At 42.6% G+C, this 13,091-nt stretch overlaps 1 protein-coding gene across 2 annotated transcripts in view; it reads left to right on the top strand.

The window, feature by feature from the left end:
* Rab3gap2 (RAB3 GTPase activating non-catalytic protein subunit 2) overlaps positions 1-13,091 on the top strand; it is an 82,885-nt gene that overhangs the window by 68,894 nt on the left and 900 nt on the right. For both annotated transcript variants that reach the window (XM_055609203.1, XM_055609202.1), the window contains exons 27-34: positions 2,000-2,066; positions 3,018-3,088; positions 5,224-5,259; positions 6,438-6,512; positions 6,926-7,144; positions 11,016-11,105; positions 11,531-11,749; positions 12,780-12,938. In XM_055609203.1, coding sequence (XP_055465178.1) covers positions 2,000-2,066; positions 3,018-3,088; positions 5,224-5,259; positions 6,438-6,512; positions 6,926-7,144; positions 11,016-11,105; positions 11,531-11,749; positions 12,780-12,938 — 936 coding nt within the window. The remainder of the gene's footprint in view (positions 1-1,999; positions 2,067-3,017; positions 3,089-5,223; positions 5,260-6,437; positions 6,513-6,925; positions 7,145-11,015; positions 11,106-11,530; positions 11,750-12,779; positions 12,939-13,091) is intronic.

Genomic DNA, 13,091 nt, shown 5'->3' with positions numbered 1-13,091 from the left:
CTTCAGAGAATTTCCAGGATCAATGTGTGTGGGGACAGCAGGGATGGCAGGGCTTCAGAAGGTTTTAGCAAACATCTGGATGACTTTGTGATTATTACACACTACTATTTGAATTTGGGTATGTCCCCCTTTGTGATCCCACATAGAGCTTGTAAGCCTTTCTTCTTATATTTCCTGTTCCCTTGCTCTAATTCTTTCCTTTTATTTATTCCATTTATTTCTGACACTCGGATTTGCTTGCTTTCATATTTATTGTCTATAGCTGGTCTTTGATACTTTGTAGATTCTTTTTTTTTCCCCACCTTTTTCTCCCTGGTTTTACCCCCAACACTAAATATGAAAGAAACAAGAAGAGAGAAGAGAGATAGAGATCCCTGAATCTAATTTCTTTCCTTTTTTCTTTGACCATGGCTACTAACAAACCACACAACCAACTGTAAAATGGCTTGCTTATTTTACAACAGTAACCAGTTTTCTTAACTCCCTGTCATCCCTTTTTCCAGTTTTCAGCCCAGCACCCTTCAAATGCTTCTCTCAACCTTTCCTCTCTCAGGTCCCCAATAGTCTGCTTAAACACTCTCTTCTTCCAGTTTTCCCAGTACTGCAGCTTCAAACTTATACATCTGTTGTAGCCTATTTGCTCAGCTCAGCTTCTCCTGGGTCAACTGTCTCTTATCAATATCTTCTCCATCTCTTCTCATTCTGCTAGTCCCCCCCACCTTCGGCCTCAGCTGCCTATTTTATATCCTGTCCTGTTCCCAGAAATCCAAGAGGCAACCAACACTGAAGGTCAAAGGGTCAAGCAGTTCTAATGGCTAAGAATTCTTAGAAGGCCAGTTAACTATCAACTGAAGATATATTATTAAAGGGCCAGGCACTTTAAATCACACTACAATTTTCTAGCTCCCTCACTAGACTCTAGGCTCAGTGCAGACAAAGATCTGGGTCCATTTTGCTCAGTGTAGTATTCCTAGGGCATTAAATAGGTTTGTTGCATAATGATTGTTTGCAAAAGGAAACTTAAATTTTCACACCTGTGAAATTCAGATATTGCCTGAAGAGAATAATTGTGTGGTATATAGACCTCAAGGAGCTTGAATCTCCCGGCCATCATGATCTGGAAATTAATCATTAATTAGATAATGCGATGATTGAAGTTATCTTCCCAAAAGTTATTTCTTACCTAATTCCATTTCTTTAGTTTTTCTTTTCCTCCCCACCCTTGTTTGTTTGAATCAGCTTAGCTTAGCCTGAAACTGTATGTAACCCACATGGTCTGGAGCGCATGCGCCTTCTGCTTCTGTCAGTCTCTTTGCTTGCTTGCTTGTTTTGAGACAGGGTCTCGCTATGTAGCTCCAAGTTTCCTGGAACTCACTATGTAGACCAGGCTGGCCTCAAACTCACAGAGATACATCTCTGAATCTGCCTCCCAAACGCTGGGATTAAAGGTGTGTGCCACTACATCCAGTGGCCAATGCTGCTGCTGCTCCTCCTCCTCCTCCTTTTTCTTCTTCTTCTTCCTCTTCCTCTTCCTCCTCCTCCATGTGTGAGTGTTTTGCCTGCCTGTATGTATGTGCATTACTGCATGCCTGGTACCCTTGGGGATTAGAACTTGGGTTGTGGATAACTATCAGCTACCATGTGGATCCTCTGCAAGAACAACACGTGCTCGTAACCATTGAACTATCTTTTCAGCCCCTTTGCCAAGTTCTAAAATAGCTTTATGTAGAAATTTAGTAAGAAGTCACCAGCGGGGGCTGGAGAGAGATGGCCCCCGTGGCTAAGGTTGCTTGGTGTTCTTCGTAGGACCTGAGTTTAGTTCTTAGCATTCTGGTCTGGATGCTCACAAGTGCTGGTAATGCTAGACTCTTCCAGCCTCTGTAGGCATCCTCTCACACACAGTGTTTACTCTGCACATACACATACATAAAAACCTAACTTAAGGAATAGGTTTTCGTTGATGTAAAATAACCTTTATCTTCTCTCTGTCTCTTCTAAGGAAGCACGCTTTTTGGTTAGGTCCATAGAACACTTGAAGCACATCCTTAATGCACATGTTCAAAATGGTGAGTAGCGGATGTTAAACCCTCATGACCCCCTGTCATAGTAGGATGGGAGTTGTCAAGTTTACATCCTCCACTTCATCTCACTGTGCATAACTGTGAACTCTCCTTCTGAGACTATGGAGCTACTACTACTGATTGCCTGTTCCTTTGCTGGGTTAATAAAAAATGGTTTTTGCTGTTGTTTGCTTAGTTGAATATTTAAGTATTTTTAATTTTCAGTACTTGGGGCTGGGGAGCAGGTATTTTCTTTCTTTACTTTACTTTTTTTTTTTTTTTTTTTTTTTCATCTTCTTCTTCTTCCTGAAATAAGGTCTCATATTGCCCAGGCCACCCTTGAACTTCTAATTCTCTTGCCTTATCCTCCCAAAGGCTGGCATTACAGGCATGAGCCGCCAGATCTGGCTTCCTTGATATGTTTTTAACATTTTGTTATTTTAATATTTTACATAAGAATTAAGCTGTTCCCAACAGTGTATATGTGTCTTTCACTGTGAATTTCTGAGATGTGCTGGGGGACCAGTAGGTACAGTGTTAACAGATACTTCCTGATAGGCTTTTCCAATTCACTGACCCAGTCAGTGTGCTTCATTTGTTTCATACCCTCACCAAAGCTAGAGAGTCAGGAGTACAGGTCAGTAGCAGAGCCTTGCTGAACATGTGGAAGCCCTGTGCTCTACCCACAGCACAGCAACCAAGCAAACAAACATCTGGAGCCTTTCTGAAGGCTATGTGATGTCATGGGGGTGTTACTTTTTCCTTGTTATTTATGATACTGATATGATGATTGTGATATTCTTCTGTTCCCTTATGCTTTTATTAAAAACGAAAGTTCTACATGCAAGAAATAATGTGTAGAGTCCACATGGTTTCATAAGCTTAGGGAAGAGTTAAATGTCTGATGATACTGCATCTATAGCATTCTGTTGATGTTTTATTTCATTTGCTGTGCAGGTATTGCGCTGATGATGTGGAATACGTTCTTGGTTAAAAGGTTTTCTGCTGCTACCTACTTAATGGACAAGGTGAGGTGATTTTAATTTTCACATACTGGTTTCTTTTTTTGTCTTTTTTTTTTTTTTTTTTTTTTTTAACAGGGACCATCTCTGTCATGAACATACTGGCTTCTTAATTTAGTTCTCTTACTTACTTTCTAGAAAGATTGCTTACCCTGGGGTGTGTGGACAGTTGGTAGCCTGTGTTCTAGTTGTCTCCTGCTACTGCATTTTACTCCTGCTGAGTTAAATGTACTTTCCAGAAATAAATTTTAATATATGTATATATAATATACAGATAATTAAATATAATTTGAGGTTATATATAATATAGTCTTTGAGATTATAATTACATCAGTAACCTTATCTTTCTTCCTTCTAGCTCTTCCCATATGCACTCCGACCTTACTTTTTCAGATTCATGACCACTTTTTCTTTTATTCTTATACATATATAACATACTTCTAAACATATAAATACAACCTGCTCTGTCCATAAACTATTATTATTGTATGTGTATGTTTTCAGAGCTGATATTTGGTATTGGATAACCAGTCAGTGTGTTCTTCTAGGGTGTTCTAGTAAATAAAAAAAAAAAAAAAATGAGTGTACTGGGCTATGTAATGTTTATTTTTAGACCTAAGATTATCACAGTGGTATTATTTAACCCGCTATCACAAATAATAAGACACAGACACCTGTTAGATTTTATAATTGCCTTGGGCCAGGCAGATATTTGACCTACACTGTCTCAGTAACCTCGCCATCTGTCTCCAGGCCCCCATCCAATACCATCCTCCTTAACCATCGTTATCTCGTCTACCTTCCATACATATTCCCATGGCATGTGCTTGTATTCTTCATCTGGGCCTTTTCACGCCATTATTGGAGTCCTTCCTCTCAGCCCACATTGTCTTTTTATCCATACCAACCCAGCGTGACGTTCTCCTTTCTCTTCTCTTCCTGTCTGTCTCCCGTGATTCTCTTGAACCCAAAGCCCAGAAACCTTAGCCATGGCTACCCCATTATCCCCTGCCCAGATATGGGCTGATTAATCAACCAATCAGGTATGTCTTAGGCAGGTTTACAAAACAAGAATAGGTGTAATCAGACCTTGAGGGCCAGCATTAGAACACCTGGGAAGACTGTTCTTCCACTCTCCGCATTCCCTGGCTGCCTGTATTTCTTTGTCTATGGTGGAGGCCTCATGGTCTTTCCCTCTTTCACCTTAGCATGTCTATTGGGTCCATCCTCGTTCAGCTCCTGTTTAGACAGTAGTGTTGGTGAGACTTCATGGGTGTAGCTTTTCTGATGTTTCTAGGAAAAACAATCTTACAGCAAACTCCCTGTGAGTTTAGAATCTTACAGCCTGCTCTTCTACAATGATCTCTGAGCCTTAGGTCACCAAGTTAGGACTGGACTCTGGGTTTTGATTGGTTGTAGTTTTCTGTAGAAAGTTTTCTGTAGAAGTTTCCTTAATGAGGAGTGAGAACTAACTTACGTGTAAGAATAAACATTTAGAATGTACTTAAGGAATATGTTGGGTTATGAGTTCACTATCTCCAGTTAGTTGGTGAGGTTTCCAGTACCAGAATGTTTTTTCTCTTTTTTGGTCGGACTTAAGTCTAATTAGAGAGTTGTTGGTTACTGACAAGGTATGTGTACCACTAATGTACCTTCAGGGTTCTCATGGCCTTTGAGAACTTTTTCTTATTAGTTCAAAAATATATAATTTCCTTGGGGAAGAGGGATTAGATGTGCTTATTTACTTTACTTTATGTGAATGAGTATTTTGCCTGCATGCATGTATGTGCACCATTTGTACATGCCTACTGAATCACCCTAGATGATTGTGAACCACCATGAAGGTGCAGGGAATTGGACATGGGTCCTGTATAAGAGCAACAAGTAACAAGTGCTCTTAACTGCTGGGGCATTTCTCCAGCCCAGGGATTTTTTTATTTTTTTCAGTGTGATATAATTTTTGAGTCCTACCCCCCAAAAAAAAAAAAAAAAAAAAAATTGCTTTCATTGTTGGTAGCTAGCCAATAGTTAATTGCTGGCATGTGTATTTATAGCTGTAATTCTGGCTGCCTTTAATTTATGTACCATTCTAATGCCTTTTGGTTTGAATTGCTAAATATTACATTTTCTGTCCATTTCAGGTTGGAAAATCTCCAAAGGATAGGTTATGCCGAAGGGTGAGTGAGTCTTCTTGTAAACTCACACTCTACATACTCTTTTACTGTAGGAGCGAACTTTGATTTTTCTGCTGAGGTGATCTATCTGGAGGTAACAAAGAGTACTGCATTAAGGAAATAGTTGTGATCTGTAGTCACTCTCAGTTTCCCTGATTGGCAGCTAGCATGTGTAATTCTTAAAGTTCATTTACCTTTGGAATCTGGACTGGAAGCGGCATGTTGCCATCTCTGCCTGGGTATACTGTGCTCCAGAATCTCACAGTAACATATCTAACCTCATCTGTAGGCAGGCTCCCATGAAGAGTGGATCCTGTCTACCCAGCTCGAATAACCACTGACCTCAATGAGGCCCTGACCCCCGGATACTGAAGCTGCTGACGAGTAGTGTCACTTTCCCTCAAACTGTTCTTAAATGTCTCAACAAGTGTTGAGACACCATATAGAGCTGACAACCTTATCACCAATTACCACGATTGAAGATTATAGTGTGTTCTTCAGGTGGTTGTAACTGGACTTAAGCACACATGCACACTCTGAATTATGTACTTCGATAATGTGAAGAGTTGATTGCTTGGTGGCTTTAAAAAGATTAGACAGAGATGCAGTGGCCCCTCACACCAGCATGTTGAAGGCGACAGTGGGAACCATTTTTTTTGCCAGAAAATGTGAATCTAGTATTTGGCTGTCAAATGGGAGATTCTAGTTTTACTCAGAGAATTCCATCCAGTGCCTTCAAAATGCCATGAAACCAGCAGCCCAGGCTGTTAACTTAGTACTTTCCTGGTTGAACCTTACGTGTTTATCTTAACCATATTCATTTGGCTAGCAAATGCTCTGGCAAGTTGAAAAATCTGTCTTTACAGTGCACAAACACTAACAGTACTGTCTTCCCTCCTGCCCTTCGTGCTAGAGACTGAATAGAGTCTTACACATGCTGAGTCTACTCCAGCCACTGAGCCACCCCTCACCCCAGAACATTAACTTTTAAGATTGATAGTAATAACACTAAATGCTAATATCAAATTGACACTACCCAACCCATTGGCAGGAACTTAAATATGTAATGACTTCAGATTGTATTCAATGCAGAAAGTCAGGCACATGTTCACGCTACGATCTCTGTGTCCTGACAGCACAGCAGTTCTGATGCAGGGACTCTATTTCCTCTTTGAAAACAGGATGTGGGGATGAGTGACACAGCAATGACGTCCTTCCTTGGCTCCTGCCTGGATCTTCTTCAGACATCATTGGAGGTAAAGAGGAGCATGCTAGCCAGGCATGATGGTGCATGCCTGTAGTCACCTCTTGGGAAGCTAGGACAGGACTGAGGGCCAGCTAGGCTGTGCACTGAGAGCACACCCACACAACACACTTCTCCCCCCACCATCTCATCTGAGTCTCTCCTAAAGAATTAAATATTCTGAAAGTATTGAGCTTGAGAAATGACATTGTGATGGGATTACTTATATTCATTTGTAGGTTTTGACTTTAGCCTAAAGAGTGGCATTCATTTTCTCTGACTCTGTCTCTGTTTCTGTCTCTTATACTTTTGTGGTTTCTCAGTTGTTATGGGGAACATAGACTACAAGTTTGCACTTTGGGATGTTGTAGTTTGCAGTTCTTATTCTGCAATTCTTGATACAGACTTCATTCTCAACTTGCACAGGCTGACATTAGTAGGGATGAAATGCAGGTACCAGTCCTGGACACGGAGGATGCCTGGCTGTCCGTTGAAGGCCCCGTCTCCATAGTGGAATTGGCACTGGAGCAGAAGCCTATTCACTACCCACTGGTAGAGCATCATTCCATCTTGTGCTCCATCCTCTACGCATCCATGCGCTTTTCTCTGAAGAGTGTGAAGCCTCTTGGTCTTTTTGATAGCAAGGTGAGTTCCCCTAGAGGGCTGCAGAGCTGTTTTGGCATTGCTGCTTAACAGGCACATGGGTTTTCTTACTGAGTTGTAACGTGTTTGGTTGTTTAGTGATTTTGGGGGGGTGATCCACTGAGGGGTTCCGGGACCCTTATCCCCCACCTATTTCCAGTCTTCTAATTTACTCATGATGTCATTTAGTGTCCTTTGGGTTTTTGCCCTCTGCGATTGGTCCTTTTCATTCTGCATATTTTCCCTAGACAAACCCATTTTCTTCCTCTTGTGTATCTGTAGGCAGGACTTACTCGTGCAGTTTGATGAGTATGCTTCTATTGAATGTCCTAAGGAACCTGTATCCAAAACACATTTGAAAACCTTCACTCGATCCTGCCCTGACTTAATTTGCTTTCTCTTAAGTTTCCTGGCCTGAGTAATCGGCATTGGTGCTATAGTTTATGTACCAGAAACTTGGAGGTGAGCCCTTTCTCAGGCCATTCTGTTCACATGTTCCTACTGAAAGCCATAGCCAGGCATGGTGGCATGTGCCTGTAAACTGGCATACAGGAGGCAGAAGCTGGTGTGTGTTCAAGGCCAGCATGGGCTGCTTAGCCATTTACAGGCCATCCTGAGCTATGAGATCTTGTCTCGAGAACCAAAACCATTCCACCTGGATACTGCTGTCCATTAGTGTGTTCCTAGCTCATGCCTCCTCCCCACTTCCTAACTGTCCTGTCTCCAACACTGAAAGAACCATTTTCCCAAGCAGATTGGTTCTCTGCCTTACATTTTGTAGTTCCTTGCAAATCAATTTCTTAGTGGTTCATGGAAAGCCTCTGCATCATTTGGCCAGTTAATAAGGCCTTCCGTTCATGGGTGCCCCTGCGATACAGGATAGAAAAACTTCTGCTTTATTGCTTAGCTTTTACTGAGTTGGAGAATGCAGCTTCAGCTCAAGAAAAAGTGAGTGTCACTTCTCAGCCTTCGTCTAAGGTCATGTGTGATATCACTTTTCTCAAGACAGGCTTCCCCTCAGGTAACTGTCCCTGTAGGAGCAGGGAAAGAGTGTTTCCCTGTGGAAACCCTGCCTCTCTAGGACATTCCAGGGCATAGCATCTATTCAGCTGCTTCAGTTACATTCACAGTGCTTGGGGTCATGATCTACCTTACTATTTTAAGGAAGTTCTGCCACATAGAAGTGTGGAGCCGGGAGGGACTTCCCACAGCCTCTCCTGCTCTGCCAGCCATCCCCCAGCCACACATCCCATCACTCTGTCTTCACTGTGTTTCCTGGTTTTCATAGGCATCCATTTCATGTGGCCAGTGTCTTGTTACTTTTATATAAATATGAATATATATATTATCGTTTAAGCACCCTCTTCAAAGTCCTTGTCTATGTCCCCTAAACTTACCACACCTCTTTGCTCTTCCCATGTCTGTGTACCTTGCCTATTACACAGCAAGAGCTCACTAAAAGTTTATTGCATTTGCAATTAAGATGTTCAAGGAAAGGTGCATGTCCACAGTGTGCAAAAGAGTGGTGGTGTGAGAAGGGTTCAGTCAGGAGCTGGGGAGGGGTGAACCACAAGGGGTAAACTCTAAAGGCTCTGGAAGGGTCAACCTTATAGCACCAACTGCAGAGCCAAAGGAGTCCAAAGGGGTTACAGCAAATCTGTTTTCAAGTTTGTCACAGGGCAGGTAATTTCTAAAAAGCTTACTTAGAGTGATCTTAGACATGTTAAGTTTGAAAGTCTACATAAGCAGGGCTGATACATATTTTAAGAGAGATTTGGGGACTGGTGATACAGTTTGGTGATAGAGCACTTGCCTAGTGTACCTGATGCCCTGGGTCCTCTCACTCTCTAACCAGAGAGAGATTTGGGGGGCCAGGTTGTTATTGGTGGTAGGGGTGGGGTTGTTGGTCTGGTTTGTTTTGTTTTATTTTTTTGAGAAAGGATTTCTCTTTGTACCCCTGGCTGTCCTGGAACTCCCTCTGTAGACCAGGACAGCCTGGAACTCAGAGACCTGCCTGCCTCTGCCTCCAGAGTGCTGGGATTAAATGTGTGTGGCACCACCGACCAGCTGAGAGAAATTTTTAGTCAACACTTAAAATTTAGATTACAATTGTTTAGAGGAGGGTGCAGCATAGCAGTAGAGACTACATCTAGCCTGCAGAGGACAAAAAGGAAAAAATAGATTGCAGCCACCCCAGCAGTTAACTTCTAAAAGAAAGAAATGATAGGAGTCTGATAACAAATTTTCTCAGTGAAACATTTATAGTAAATACTAATTTTGAATTAGTGCATTTTTCACTTGAAATTGTAGAAGATACTTAAATATTATGTTTGGCATGGAGGCATAGGACTTAACTCCCAGCACTCTGGAGGTAAACAGGCTTGTGGATTTTTTGTTTGTTCTGTTTGTTTTAAGACAGGGTTTCTCTGTGGAGCCTTGGCTGTCCTGGACAGTAGACCAGGCTGGCCTCAAACTCACAGAGGTCTGTCTGCCTCTGCCTTCCCAAATGCTGAGGTTAGATGTGTGTGCCACCGTGCCCTGCTCTGTGGATCTTTGCTAGCCAGGACTATCTATATGCTGGGCAAGGTAAAGTGTTGTTGAGTGGCAGGCCTGGGTGCTCTCAGCTCTGCATTCGATTTCCTGCTGAAGGAAATCTGATACCCTGTTGTCTCATTGGTTTTTGTGTTGGGGGAGTATAAAAGCCATAAGAGGATGGGTGTCTTCCTCCTTACTGCTCTTGTCCTCACTGCTTGAGACTGCCAGTCTCAGAACCAGAAGCTCCATGTTTTCTCTAGGCTGGCTGTCTAGAAATGTGATCATCCACTACCCACCTCCACACTTCCTGTGGGCTGCAGGAAAACAAAAGTCATTCCAGCTTTTTATGTTAGTGTTAAGGATTTAAATTCAAGTACTCATGCTTGTTCAGCAAGTGCTCTTACCCACTGAGCCATCTACCCAGCCTGCCCTGTTCTTTTGACTCTAAACATGAATGTTGTCTTGAATAAGTGATACAAGTATTTTTTAGGATTCAGAATACATGCTAATTGTTCTAGTTACCTACTACTGCTTAACCAGGTGTCCCAAAAGACTTGGTTGATGCAAACAACCAACACTTACTAATTTAGGTTTTAGCCTTGCACATGATAGCTATATTCTATCACTGAGCTAGAGTCACAGACCTTGGTGGTTTGCAATGTCACTTACGTAGCCTCCTACCTCCCTTGAGATTACAGGCTTGATTCACCACACCTGGCTCATTTTTCAGGCCTTATGGGTTAGAAGTCTGATTTCCTGGTGGGATTGGGAGGGAAAGAGGGAGTGGGCTACGGCTGGGATACAAGTGAATGATCTGTGATTAAAATAAAATAAAAAATAAACTTCCAACTCTTAAAAAAAAAAAAAAAAAAAAAGTCTGGCTTCCTTACTTAGCTGCCATTGGCATAATGGTTCCCGTGAGACTGGTAGAGTTGCTTCATGGAGGTGTCAGCTGAATTGGGGAGTATTATATTCCATGTAGCTGTGTCTGCAGTATGGCTTACTTGACCACTGGACCCTCCCAGAGGGAGCAAACAAGAGCACCCAAAGCAGAAGCCACAGTTCTTTGGAAGCCAGTGTGGAACATGACTTGCTGTCATCTGTCTAGTTGTATTTACTGGCGTCAGAGCCCACAGTCCAGGGGAAGAGGACTCAGACAGGCTTCAATACAGATGAGGGGGGCTGACTTAGAGGCTGCTGCCCACTCACCAAACAGTGTACCAAGTAGATGATGAATGGAATGCTGCCATCTTTCTAGTTTTTTAAATCCTTCCCTTATCCTTCCTTAATATTCCATACTCATCAGTGGTTTTCTTTGTTTTCCCATCTTTCTCTTTAGGGAAAGAATGCATTTTTCAAGGATTTAACTTCAATTCAGTTGTTACCTAGTGAGGAAATGGATCCTAATTTTATTTCTGTAAGACAACAGGTAAGATTTTGTTCTTGTTTCTTAGGAAATAGCAAAGCAGAAGTATAGCTGTCTTTTAAAAGGATGGCCACTTCTTTCAGTGTTTTCCAGGAGCTAGTTTCCCTAGTGTGTGTTCCTTTATTGAATCAAAACAATTATAGAGCCAAGTGGGATGGCTCAGCAGGTCAAGGCACTCGGTGACCTTAGTCCCATATCTAGGCTCCTCCACATTCATGCTGTGGCAATTGTATGGGGAGGGGGTGGCTGTGATTGTCCCTGGCACTTAGTATGGTGGGGAGAGAACAGCTTTGTGGGGTCAGTCCCCCACACCACCTTTAAATGAACCCTTGGGATTGAACACAAGCCACAAGCTTACACAACAAGCACTGGGCTACTTTTAAATGAAAAGTACTGACAAGGCAGTGCTGTGCCTTCCTGTCTTCAAGTTCTTACTGAAAGTTGTCAGTGCAGCTGTCCAGGCTCAGCATTCCATCAGCAAGGACAAAGGTCCCTCTGAAGAAGCAGCAAGCAGTCATTGGAAAGACCTCAACTGGCCAGATCTGGCTGTGGATTTAGCCCATCACCTTCAAGTGAGCGAAGATGTCATTCGAAGGCATTATGTGGGAGAGTTGTACAATTATGGAGCTGACCTCTTAGGAGAGGAGGTAAGAATGATGTTCATGAGATTCAAGTTATAAAACAGACAGCTGGAAGAAGCAGTAAATGAATATTAAAATAGTTGTATATAGTAGTGTGTGAATTTGGGATGTGGAGGCAGAAGGATAAGAAATTTAAGGTCACCCTCATCTATACAGGCCAGCTTGAACTGACTACATGAGAACCAGTATCAAAACAACAAAAGGACCCAGGCATGGGGGCACATACCTTTAATTCTAGCACTTAAAAGGCAGAGGCAGGTGGGTCTCTGAGTTCGAGGCTAGCCTGGTCTATACAGCCAATTCAGGACAGCCAGGTCTACAGGAGAAACCTTGTCTTAAAAATCAAGGGAGGGAGAGAGGGAAGGAGGGAGGGAGGGAGGGAGGAACAATAATAATAAGTATAGAAAGCTGTAGCCAACTTTGTGCCTAATGCCAGGTTCATATAGGGATAAAGCAGTAAAACATGTACAGTACCAAGAGATGAAAGGAACCAGAACCATAGGATAAATAGCCTCAGTGAGTGAAAGAAAGTAATAACTGAACAGACCACTCAAGAAGAAGCAACTAGCCGCTCACAGAGCTGGGGGACCAGTGCCTCAAATGGAAGAACAAAGGAGTGCAAAGGTCTTGAGATGGTGACCAGCTTGGCAAGGTTGAAAGCCAGTGTGGCTGCCAGACCTTGTAAGCAGTAAGGGTGGGTAGACATCCACTCACCAGCAAGGAATGTCACCGTCAGCAGTAAGGAGAGGAGGTTGGCTTTTCTCCAAGTCTGAGTATTCAGCAGCCATCAGAGGATGACAAAATCCAGTATCCCCTTTACTTGAAAATGAGGGGTACTGTCATACTAAATTGAAAAATTAGGTAATAATAAAAAATTAGCTGAAGGACAAGATATGGGTTTAAATTCTAGGTTGGATTTCAATTCTTTATCTACACTCATAGTATTGTTGAGAGCTGAAGTCAAACCTTCATTGACAACCTTCTCAGGGCAGACTGAGTAGCTCATGCTGCATTGTTTCTCCATGCTCATCCTCAGGCCATTCTGCAAGTTCATGACAAAGAAGTTCTGGCATCTCAGCTGCTGGTGTTAACAGGGCAAAGGCTGGCTCACGCGCTCTTCCATACCCACACAAAAGAAGGCATGGAGCTGCTGGCCAGACTCCCACCCACACTCTGCACCTGGCTGAAGGCAATGGTGAGTGCAGGACAGCATATGCAGAAGGTCCAGGGGTGGTTTCTTCAGTGAGTTCACAGCAAGAAGCTTGCTTCCAAAGAAATGTTTTTATTGGGAGAACTTCCACAGTGAAGCTTAAGGCAGTAACAATTATTGATTGGCTGCATGAAACTA

Source organism: Psammomys obesus, unplaced genomic scaffold (assembly GCF_907164565.1).
Source record: "Psammomys obesus unplaced genomic scaffold, mPsaObe1.curated_primary_1811, whole genome shotgun sequence".
NCBI classification, from domain to species: Eukaryota; Metazoa; Chordata; class Mammalia; order Rodentia; family Muridae; genus Psammomys; species Psammomys obesus.
The sequence above is the reverse complement of the archived record's forward strand: the minus strand, read 5'-3'. Positions and strand labels throughout refer to the sequence as shown.